This window comes from Pezoporus flaviventris, unplaced genomic scaffold, assembly GCF_033815535.1.
Source record: "Pezoporus flaviventris isolate CSIRO_AGI_PZ_B2104156 unplaced genomic scaffold, CSIRO_AGI_Pfla_v1 ptg000007l, whole genome shotgun sequence".
Classification (NCBI taxonomy): Eukaryota; Metazoa; Chordata; class Aves; order Psittaciformes; family Psittacidae; genus Pezoporus; species Pezoporus flaviventris.
The window spans coordinates 40,918,159-40,930,245 of NW_026892555.1; the positions used below are offsets into that span (position 1 = coordinate 40,918,159).

General features: G+C 36.2%; 1 protein-coding gene across 2 annotated transcripts in view; it reads left to right on the top strand.

Moving 5' to 3' along the window:
* Window positions 1-11,583, top strand: part of PCMTD1 (protein-L-isoaspartate (D-aspartate) O-methyltransferase domain containing 1) — a 43,408-nt gene extending 31,825 nt beyond the window's left edge. For both annotated transcript variants that reach the window (XM_061448511.1, XM_061448512.1), the window contains 3 exons: window positions 2,736-2,907; window positions 4,494-4,617; window positions 8,917-11,583. In XM_061448511.1, the coding sequence (XP_061304495.1) occupies window positions 2,736-2,907; window positions 4,494-4,617; window positions 8,917-9,287 (667 nt within the window). In that variant the 3' untranslated portion in view covers window positions 9,288-11,583. The remainder of the gene's footprint in view (window positions 1-2,735; window positions 2,908-4,493; window positions 4,618-8,916) is intronic.
* The last annotated feature ends 504 nt before the right edge of the window (window positions 11,584-12,087 follow it).

The window sequence follows — 12,087 nt, forward strand, 5'->3', positions numbered from 1 at the left end:
TTTTACTTTTAGCTAGCTTTACTGGACAACACGAAAGCTACATGGGGCAGTTACTGAATTGCGTATGTTTGAGTGGGCAGCTAGCATACAGTGCAGCCATACCTGTTACCACTGTATGGCCAGGTGAGCTGAGGACACCCCCTTATTTTTTAATCTGCCATGGACTAAAGAGATGTCTTCAGGAATTATATATACTCCAGCCCATGCAGTGTTTAGGTTTGCTGTGGGAAATGAGTCTTTTGTTGAAACTTCAGCTGTTGACAAGTTGGGTTGAAATTAGCTGAAGCTATTTGGGAGGGGTGTTTTTTTGAAGTAAATGGACTAATAAATAGCCAGCTGTTTGGGTCATAAGCCTTGTGTCTCCAAAGAACTACTAAAAATGGGAGCACAGTCCAGCCAATTTGTTTCCATAGGCAGAGTTGTTCTGTAGTGTATAACCCATCTCATTCTTACAGGTTTAATACAGAAATTGCTTCTGTGCCGCCTTTTGCCCTTCAAGCCATTGTGGTTGCAAGCTGTGGAGCTAAATGAGAAATTACCTTCAGCTTTTACAATGTTTGTAAAGACCACTGTGGATTTTCATCCGCAGCTTGTGTATAGAGTAATTTGTGTCTGGGGAATATTTTGTGGGGTTTTGTTTTATTTTGTATTTTTGATTCCTTGGGGAAGTTTGGTGTTCCTGCTTGTTTTAAGAGGGTGTGAAACCACTGGCTTCAAGACCTTTAGGGTAGTTTTTACTAGAGGAAGAAGTTAGGAGTATCTGGTGATGTGTGCCATCTTTTAGAGGAGCAGTCTGAGAAGATCAGAAGTAGTTGTGAAAGTTTCCCAGTTAGGCAGGCAGGTTGTCTTAATTTTTCTACAACTATGCAGAGACGGTCTCTAGATTTAAAACTGCATTTTAGGAAAGTACCATGTTCTCTCTCTCCTTGCCTCCCACCCTCTCTGTCTTGTATTTTTGAAGCCCACAGAGGTACTTTACTCAAACTTTAAATTGATGTGGTGATGCTTGACTTTTAAACTGCAGGCAACCTGAAATTAAAGCTGTAGCGTGAACTGCCTGATTGACCTTCACTGAATGTAGAAAGCCACATGATAGTGCAAGTGCTTATGAAATGAGATTGCTTCTTTAGCACAGTCATCAGTGCCTTCAGTTTCAATTTCTTCACAGCGTTTAACCTTGGCTAATGTATTTCTAGGTCTTTCTGTGTTAATCTGAAATTGCTTCAGCCACAGTTTAGGCTGGGCTAACTGCCCAGATGCGTGCAACAGAGCAGTCATTCCCCACTTCCCTCCCTGCACCTGCTTCGTTTTTCCTCTTTAATCTGTAGCTTTCAGTTTTTCCTCTGGATTTAGAAAAGCAAATGGCATTATGGACTGATGGCCACATATAACACGACTGCTATGTAGTAGTTGGTAAAGGATTCTCGTGTCTGTCTCTGAATAAAGTATTGTATTATTTTCAGAGTCAAGCATCCTGGAGTCTCGGGGAAAAAAATATAGCTCCAGCAAAAACTTCAGTTTAATAGAATTCAGATTTGTTAATGGCAGTGTTGGAGAATGGAAAGTCAGCCAAGCCTTACAGTCAGCATCCATAAGCAGTGATAGCTGCCAAGTTTTGCTGTAACTGAAGAAATAGTTTGAATGTTACCAGGTGGTGTCCTGGGATTTGCCTAGCAGTGGCAAATAAAACGGCTCTTTTCTGATGGCAGCTGGAAAGTCAGCATTGTAAAATACAATGGCAACATATATTTGAAGAAGTTTTTAGAAATCATTCCTTCTGGATGAAGTTTGAGATGCGCTGGATTTTAATACTGCTGGATGAAGTTTATCAGCTATTTTGTGCAACATCACAGTGTTGGCTTATACTAATTTTTTTTTTTTTTTCCCCCTCCAAAGAAAGCCATAAATCCCTTCTATAAGTAACTCTGTAACCTCTCTTCTTAATTTTAAAGTGGGGAAAACGTAAAGTTCCTCACTGAAGGAAATATGTGGCAAAAAGGTAAATTACTTTCATTTGGATGTCACAGCTGAAGCAGTAAGGTGCTGCAGAGATTTGAAAGATGTCAAAAGTATCAGTGTAATGGAGATTATATGCAGCTTTGGCACTAATTGTGTGCTATACAACTTTCCTTTGGTATTTTTTATGCAGTGACAGAGTGTACTTTCAGTCCTTTCAACTTCTGTATAAATTTAGGTCCACTTAAAAGCAGTTTGGGTAACTTTAATTTGCTGATGAAAATTAGAATAGATGCTTCTGAGATCATTAATATTTTCTTTATCTGTTTTATTTTTTTCTCCTTGCTTTACGGGCTTTCAAAAAAAAAGGCGGGGGTATTGAACTTTCAGTATTTATTCAACAGCCTTGGGTATTGCACGTTGTTGATGAATGTACTGTTGTAAAGACTTTTACTGTATGGCTTGTCAGGTTCCGTTAGACAAACATATTTGCAGGTAGGAAGTCTGGTGATGCTTTGAGGCCTTTTCTGTTTTTCATAATATATAACTGCTTAAGAGTTTTTCTTTGGTCCCTGATGTGGCAGAAAAAAAAAGGTTATTTTCAAAGTAGTATTGCCTTAATACACACTTTTAAAGTATGTATGCTAATCTTTCTTTATTACATAAAGGAAAATATGAAAGATATTTTTCTGTCTTTATCTGGACTGGCTTTTCTTAAAGATTGTAATTTGAAATTTGTCCCGTCTTCGTTTTTTTTCTTTTTTTTTTCTTCCCCTTAGATTTGAATTCTGTGAACCTGCCTTTGTGGTTGGTAATTGTTTGGAAATAGCCTCAGACAGTCATCAGTATGACCGGATTTACTGTGGAGCTGGAGTCCAGAAAGACCATGAAAACTACATGAAAATTTTATTGAAAGTTGGAGGCATTTTAGTAATGCCTATAGAAGATCAGGTGACTTAGTGGCAATTTCCCTTTTTATCTTTTAGTATGAAAAATACGTAATTTAAGGAATGCTTTTAAATGTGTGTTTGACTAAATGCTCAACTAATAACTTGATTCAGTGTATTTGTTACAGTTAAGCAGATGCTGGTCTTTTTAATGAAGTCTTGAACTTTTAAACTTGTAGGAAGGCATCAATATCCTGCTTCCAACAAAGTCTGTGGCAGAACTGTCTTCAGTGATACTAGAAGTCCATTCATAGTATTTTCACTGTATTATACCTGTCCCAGAACTGCTTTGAAATTTCTCGCTGCAGTTATTTTCAGTCATAACTTCAAAACAAAGAAACCATTCTCTAAACCAAGAGAATTTATTTCTGATAAATATGAAATGGTTGTGAATTGTGGGACATTGTAAGGGGAGGGGAAAAAAATGAAAATACGAGATAATTTTCATCAGATTTCAGTGTTGCTTTTCCATGTTAGATTAAATGTTTTTCAGACAGGTATATTACTTTATTAATACTTCACACTTTAATCACCTTTACTTCTTAAATCTCAAAAGTCTTCACAAAGGAAAGTTGTTATTCTCCCTGTTTCACTCATAGGGAAATTGAGAAAAACACATTGTGACTTAAGTTGATGTCCTCCTAAATACAGATAATTGCTAAAATTCTTGTTGATAAACATGCTAGTTACTTTTATCTTTCAGAAAGAAATATCATATCATGTATCTGCTTTCTCAAAATAATTTAAAACATAAATAATTTAATTTAAACATAGCCTGCATGATTCAATTTCATAATTTTTTTTTATTGGCCCAAGATACTGTCAGTTGAAATTGATGGAATCCTCCTTAGAAGTAGTCACAGTTTGAAACCAAATTAAAACTGTGACCATTTCTGTGTTATATACAAGTGGTTAGGGGGTAGAGCATGTAAAGTAGAAGGAGCAGCTGAAGTATCTCGGTTAATCTAGCCTGCATTGAAACAGCTAAGGGAGCGTTTAATTCCTGACCTGGCTTCCTAAAGGGTTGGAGAATTTACCTAGTAGACAGGAATCCAGTTCTCACAGGTGCACATCAGACTGAAAGAAGAATGTTACAGATTATGTATCCTGTAAAGTAGACAGTTTTTCATAATGAAAGTGGTTGTACACTACAGCATGTTGCCTAGACAGACTGGGGAATCTCAATCCTAGGAAATCTGTTTTTAACTTAATTGGAAAAGCTTCTGAGTTGCCCAGCCTAACTTCGAAGTTGGTCTTGTTCAAGCAGGAGGTGGGGCTCCAGAGGTTTCTTCCAATTGAAAGTACTCTGTGAACTTTTGGGAAAAATGAGAAAAAACAAAACTTAACCTTAGGCCTTAATTTTCCAGTTGCATCTCTTCCCATTGCCATATTCAGTACTCTGAATGTACTGTGTAATATTTCAAGGTATATGAAAGTCCAAGGTATGTGAAATCAAAACTGCCTTCCATAAGATGGCCTTTATAAATCTGAAGCATGTCAAAATACCAGTGTATTTGAACACCAGTCTGAATAGTATTGAGTACAGCAAAACTGTAACCACTGATTTAATTTATTTCTGTTTTTGCGCAGCTAACACAAATCTTGAGAACGGGACAGAACACATGGGAAAGTAAAAATATCCTTGCTGTTTCGTTTGCTCCACTAGTGCAACCAAACAGAAATGACAACGGCAAACATGACACCGTGGGACTGCGTAAGTGTCGTTTGTGCTCACTCCTTTTGCAGCTTCCTTTGATGGGTTGCTAAAGTGCCTGCTGGTGGTTGTTTGGAATTGGAGAGGCTGTGCTGTACAGACATAAAGTGAAAGAACAGGAACATACAGCTTAGCAAAGCATATGTTTTTGTGCTTCCGACACAATGTTGTGTGTTGCTAAACAGTTAATATCCTGAATTAAAACTGTATTGCTTCTAGCTTATTTTTCTAGTCTTCTTTTTCTTACTGGTTCAGGTTTTTTATTTCTAGGGAGGTATAGATAAAATAGCAAACTACTAAGTCTGTCAGGAGTGCTAACTTTCTGATGGTCTCCCAGAGGAAAGTATTTCTTCTCTTTGCACTGAAATGGAAGGAGCAGTCCTAAACTGCAGCTGTGGTATGGTAGTATATTAATAGCTCTGTGCTTGTGTCTGTCTGTAACTGATCTAGTCATTCCTGGCCGTATTTTATTAGTCGTTGGGGTTCGCTTTCTAGCTGCAGTGCTTTGAATTGGGTTAGTAAATGCATTTTGAATGCCTCTGAAAGTACATCTGTTGCCAAGATGATAACATGATAAGGGGAGGGGGAAAGAAGTGGCAGATAAAGGCGTAGAATTGAAATTCTCTGTCAGCATAGAAAGGCCTAGGTACAGAATTATACTAAGAGGTTCAGCGGCATGTGGGAACTTAAATAAATCTGAAAACCCAGAAGACAACAGCTTTTTTCTCCTGTTTTGTTCTATTAGCATGTAGTCGAAGGGACCTAAATCCCCTGTCCTCTTTGCCTCTTTCTTTCTTGCATGCACGTTTTTTAACACAAAACAGATACAAACCCCTCAGGCTATTAATTTTGAGAGAGTATGAGAGCTTGCCAAGGATAGTGCCTTATTGTATTTACCTTTTTTTGTTCAAAGTCAGGAAGATCCTTTCCTTTAATTATTTCTGCAAAAGAATTATGTAATTTTTGTTTTGACGCTTGTTTTTTAAGACCTCAGAAGTTATTTCCTGAAATTAATTTGTTAATACAAGGTTATTTCATCCTCCCTCCCCCTCTGTTCTTAGCTTTAGATGTAGTCCATGGTAGATAGGCCGTGTCATGATAACAGAGAAATACAGAGGTGGCTTGCCAAACTTTCTGGTCGTGCTATGCTTTTATATGGTCTAGTTCCCTAGAATTCAGAAGAGGATTTTCAAGTGTTCTTTATTACCATTCCTGAATTTTCAGAATGAAAATAGTGCAGATCAGTAGTGTTCAGAAGTAGGCTTCAAATTACACTGTAAAATGAAATCTGTTAGGCTTCTTTCCACTGCTCAGGCTGGTCTAGTTGTATCATAGAATCATAGAATAGCATCATGAAGCTTAAAAACAAAAAAAAAAGGAGAGGGAGAGTGTAAAAAAATAGGGCTCTAAAGCTCAGGAAGTAAAAATTCTAGGAGGTTTCTCTTTTATATAGTATTGTCTGTTTGTTTCAAATCCAGTAACATTATCCTTCTGTAAACATCAGTAAACATTATCCTGTAAACTTCAGAAATTGCAGATGTTGCTACTAAGTAAACATTGAGTCTATGCCATACCTCAGACATCCATTGAATAGTTTCTGACATGGATGTAGTGTTATATATAGACTACAGTTATAACTCCCATATGTATATAGAGCTTAGTAAAATATCTGTCAGCCAGTCATTCCCAAAGTAGGATCTTTTTCCCATAGAAAACTACAGAGGTGTTGGTAAAACAACGTAGTTATTGGTTAGGACACAGTTCACTACTACTAGATAATTGGAAATAAGTGGACATCAGGACACTAAACTTTCAAAAATTGCATTCTGTTCTTTGCGTTAAAAATAATAAATAAATCCAGTAAGTGAATGGTTTGATTAATGCTTTTAGGAGACAAACTGAGACAGGTTTGCAGTAAACCGCATCCAGATTCTCATTGTATGTGTAAATAAGTCATCTCAAATCATTTAACACCAGAGAGGCTGCACAGTGCGGCATGTTGCAAGGACAAACCCTGTCTTTGGGTAGACTGTAAGATATGTGATAAAAGGTCAAGCACCACTAGCACTGGTAAAATAAATGTTCTGCATTTCAAAAAAGTTCTGCCCTTCAGCAGTATGTTAACATGATTACACAGCTTGTGCTTTTAACTTAATATAGGAAGTAAACTTGTATTGACCCACAGTGCACTGTATGTATTAAAAATCTCTTAATCATGAGTCTAGTACGTCCCTGGTAGGTCACAACGGTAGATTTTATTTTATAGAATTTAAATTTTTTTCCATTTTCTTTAATCATGAGGAGAAAAAATGAAACCTTAGATAAAGGGATAGTTAAATCTTGCTCGATGTTTAAAAACATAGTAAGTTTGAGAAAATCACTACTCAAAAAAAAAAAGTGAGTTGTCTTTCTTGGTCAGTTTGGCTTAAATCCATGAATGTCAGTGGAACTTAAGACTATTTCTGTTACATGAAGTTTTCCCTAGGTATCCTGAGTAGTTGCATATTCAAATGGATTTTAATAACCTGCATAGGAAAGCTTTGTGACTGTCTCACTGTTAAGACTTCTTAACTATCTTTTCTACCTGTCAAGCATTTCTCCAATTCAAAATATGCATCGAGTCTGAAGCTTTTTAAAAGAAGATTTTCTTTGTAGCTTGTGTGTGCCTGGAATTTCTGAACATAAGTGCAGGAGTTTTAGGCCGTGACTTCATGTACTACAAATTGTTGGCAGTTACCAGTTAATAGCTTATGATCTGGAATGTGACTGTGAGTGGCTTACTTTGTCTTTAAACCTTTTAGGTTATTAAATTATTATCAAATATTATATAATAATATTTTCTTACTATTATCAAATAGCATATAATAATAACTAGCACTAAAAATACTGTATTTGTTTTATTTTACTTCACAGGATAAGAAAGCTGAGAGTTTGCTGTTATTAAACATTTTGTGGGACACAGTGTTTCAAAATTTCATTCCATCATCTTTTGAAGGAAATAATTACTTTTCTTTCTTTCTGATTTTATGAAGTCTCTCTTAGACAGTTCTGTATATGGGAGCAATGCCTGCTAATCCACTACTTCAACTTTATATGCTTTATCTTGCGATTGTCAGTCTGCAATCCTGTCTTGTTTAGCTTGGTATTACAAATGTGTTTTGCATGGCTAGATAGGGCTTTTGTTCGGTTTTGAATTTTGAGTTGGTTTAATATCAAAAAAAAGGGGCTTGGGATTTTTTTTGGGGGTAGGGTGCTGTTTGTTTTTTGGTTTGGGGTGTGGGGTTTTGTGTGTTTTTTTTTATTTCCGTTGGCATGAGCTGAAGTCGGTGTTCATGGTTATAAACATCCTTTCTGTCTCAGATATGAGTAACTAGCATGCAACTGAAGTCAGTGTATGAAATGACAGATTTTGCTTGAAATACATTGAATGTTTTGGGTTGAGTGTCTTGGGTTTTTTTTTTTTTTGTTTTTTAAGCTGAAAGCAATACTGGGAGTGTGATTATCCAAACTATTTCTGCACTAGGTTTTTTCTTGCTGTTGGTCCCCATTAATTTTATGCTACTTTGTATAGTAATTAAAATGACAAGAATGTAAGTTCAAAAGGCTGGGTTTTTTTGCTTGGTTGTTTTCTTGCTTTTGTTTTCCTTGGAATTAGTCAGCCACAAATGGTCTAGGGCAGGCATGTGCCAGCCCAGCAATACGTCTTCAGCACCACCTGCCTGTCATTGGAAAATATGTGTCTTTGGCTTTTTGTTAACCTGCATCTTTTTATTTATTTTTTTTCTTCAAATCTTCAGTAATTTTGTTCCTTTTCTGCTGCAAAGCTATGGGTGACTTACCTGGTTGGTCAGCTGTGAAGTTGACATGGCCCTCCTTCATAAGTTGGATTCAGTAGGAAGTAGGGAAAAGAATAGTGAATAGAAGAGGGAGCAGAAGAAAGGCACTTGCCTAAACAAATATGACACAGGGCTAGAAATTGTATCCCATCAGCTGATCTTGAAATAGTGCCAGCAGTAGGTCCCAAGATGTCCCAGGTGCTAAAAGGTGACAGTATTTGTTGTATGCTTTCTTACATTTATGTTAGTAATCTGTTCATGCTCTCTACTTCTGTTGTGTATCTACCAAAAGACCTCTTAATTTCCTGGACTGTGCAACAGGGTTTGTCAAGGCGGCTCTTTCTACCCTTGTTTCATTTGCTTGTACTAAAGTTTGTTACTCTTGAGCTTCAGTCTTAGCTGCAAAGCAGTAATTTTTGTGCTAGAGGGAACTTAATATAACTTAATTTCTTTTCATTTTTAGCTCCATGTGCTGTTAGGAATCTCCAGGACCTCGCTCGAATATATATCAGACGCACCCTTAGAAACTTCATAAATGAGGAGATGAAAGCCAAGGGTATTGCTCAGAAGGCTCCCCCAAAACGAAAACGCAGGAGATGTCGTAGACGCAGGATTAACACCTATGTGTTTGTTGGTAATCAGCTCATTCCTCAGCCACTAGATAGTGAAGAAGATGAAAGAATGGAAGATGATAACAAAGAGGAGGAGGAAAAAGATCACAGTGAGGCCTTGAAGCCAGAAGAACCTCCTCGAAATCTGTTGAGAGAGAAAATTATGAGTCTACCATTACCTGAATCTTTAAAAGCATACTTGACCTATTACAGAGAGAAATAAATAACTTGGTTTAAGTAGAAATAATGCCTACTGATAGTTCCTTTTATTCTTGAAAATGTAGCATTTATTAAGTAGGTGGACAAATAATTATTAGTCTTTCATCAAGACTGGAGTACAGCGATAAATCGTAACTTGTCTCTATCTTGTCTTTGCTACAAGGAAGACTTGCATTCAACAATAGAATCCCTTTTTAAAAATCTATTTTTCTTTAAATTTTGAAAATGCTGTTTTAACTCTGATAGAAATATATATTCCATTATGCAGCACTAATCAATATTTTGCATGGTAAGTCTTTTTTGATCCCTAACAGATTTGTATTGATAAAAGAATGAGTGAAATTTTATATATGCTAAATAGTTGTTAAACATGTGCATCTGACTTGATGAGCATTTTGTCTGTATTTATTACTATTAGGGGAACATTTTAAACATGCAGACACTTACCCTCTAATGTCCGAATCAGACCCTTTTATTTTACTATGGCTTTGTTGCAATCATTATTACTATGTTGGTATAGATGTATTCCAACAACACAAGTGCAATAAATGTATATACAGACACTGAATGAGCTGGCTTTAATGATACATGAAAATACAAGTTCTGAAATGTCAGATGACCCTGCTATTTCTGTGTTTATATCTCTTGCCAAAAGTTCTTGAGGAAAAACTAACAGCTTCTCTCAGAGCCTTAAAGAAACACCGTATTGAATAAGAAGCAAAAAGCAATGCTTACTTCAGCTCTGCTTATACTTAACTCCATTCTACACTTTCAGAATTTCTGACTAGAGGTACCTCCATATTTATGGGGAGTTTAGGACAGAACATTTTGTTTGTTTCTGCAGCTCACAGCATTGAGTCAGAATGTTCGGTAGTACAAGACTGTAATTTAGATTTCAGCCATCTATATTTACTGCTTTTAAGTAGAGGTAGAATTTCAACAAAGTTTAGTTTGTATTGCTTATTGGGATAGCTGTAATAGTAGAAGTTAGAATTTGTTCCGCAAATGCACTTTAGTAACTGAATTTTATACTTAACATGCATCTCCAGGAAGGTAGACTTGTGCTAGCCTTTGTTTTGTTTCTGAGCATGGCTCTTAGCACAAAAATATTTATAAATTCATTTGCATCTTTTGGAAACCTAAGAGTAGCAGTGCAACTGTGGGGACCCGCAATAGTGCTGAGTTAAATCCTTCTACGATTTTTCCTCTTCTAGTTGTGATGTTACTTGCAGTTCTCATTTTTAACTTTGTTTGCTTTTACCATCTTAATTTCTTCACTCTGTAGTAACATAACCAATGAGGGAAAACTGTTTATTAAGAACTTGGCATGATATGCATTAAAAGCCACAGTCATTGGAAGCATATGCCTGTTGGACCCAGTGAAAAACATTCCTCTTGAAATATCCTGCACGATACATTTTATAATACCGGTAACAATTTTTTGGTGTAATAAAAATAAACCAAATAATCCTGTCTTTCTAAAACAGTGAATGTTCCTGGTCCAGGTATTTATAACCAGCCAGTATTCGTGTGGTCTAACAGTCCAATATTGACTTCAAAATACATAAGCATTTTGTTGCATCCAAGGAGGAAGATAATACATAATCCCATGATACTTGACTCTTTATGGTGCATTTCATGCTGTAGTCCCTGTTTTTTAAGGTACATCATAGTAATGTTTTAGTGGAACTTCATGAAGGCCTGTTGTACCAGCATGTGGAGTTACTTTCCGCAATGTATTTACAGTGTAAGTGAACAAAACTATTTGAGATATTCTGACTTTATTTTAAAAGTGGAAACATCTAATTAAGAAATAGTTTTCCCAGATAATGATACTAATAGAGTAATTGTGATGCTTCAGCTATAAGAATTGAATATAATCTTCTTTGAAATGGATTATTTTAGATGGAGTTGAAATAACCTGAAGTTTGAGATAGTTTTTGTCTCTCCTTTTCTTGGAATCGACATCCATAAGCTCAGGAGTATGAGATTACTAAATATTACTTAAGTATTTTAAGGACTTTATACAGGATGCTTTTGGAGAATAAATTGCTATATTCTGTCATGCCTGTATACTAGGAAAAATGGACAGCGGCTGACTTGTCATGGTTCTTCCGTATGTAAGGTTTTTTTGGAGTCACTGAAAGAGAATGTTCTGTGTTTTATATGTTGATCTATTTTACACTCTTGAATTTATATTTACATAAATAAAAGGTAGAAATGCAAAATGAATTAAAACTTAATTTTTGCCATCTCAGTTGATGATGGGGACGTTGTTGCAATAAAATGGCTTTTTTTTTCGGTTTTGGTTTTTTTTTTTGTGGTTTCTGCTTGCTTGAGTTTCTGTGTTTCTGTGCAAGTACTTTCAGTTACTTGGAAATTCAAATACCAGTTTGTTCATAGTTAGGTCAGTAAGTTTTTAATAAAGGCTATTCTTGAATTTCAGAAATAGAGTAATACACCTTCTTGCTGAATTTCAAATTTCTGCAAAGGTTGGAAGATGACGTGTCACTCATGACTCAGGAAAAAACACTTTGGGCCCAGCACTGCTTTCGAAGTATGTAGATGGAGAACCCAAAAGCTGCACTTGAGTTTTGTAGTTGGGTTGGGTTTTTTTCCTCTCAAAATACTGAGATTGGTTTTACCCTCAACAGAGCAACTGTCTGGGTCAAAATAAATAAGGAAAACTTTGCGGTAAGAACAGTAAGGGTGGTGAGCATCTACCAGGTCATGCTTTCTATTGAAATTACCTCTTCATGCAGCCCTGTTCCATTACCACTAGGAAGAAAAATACAAGGTGGGTA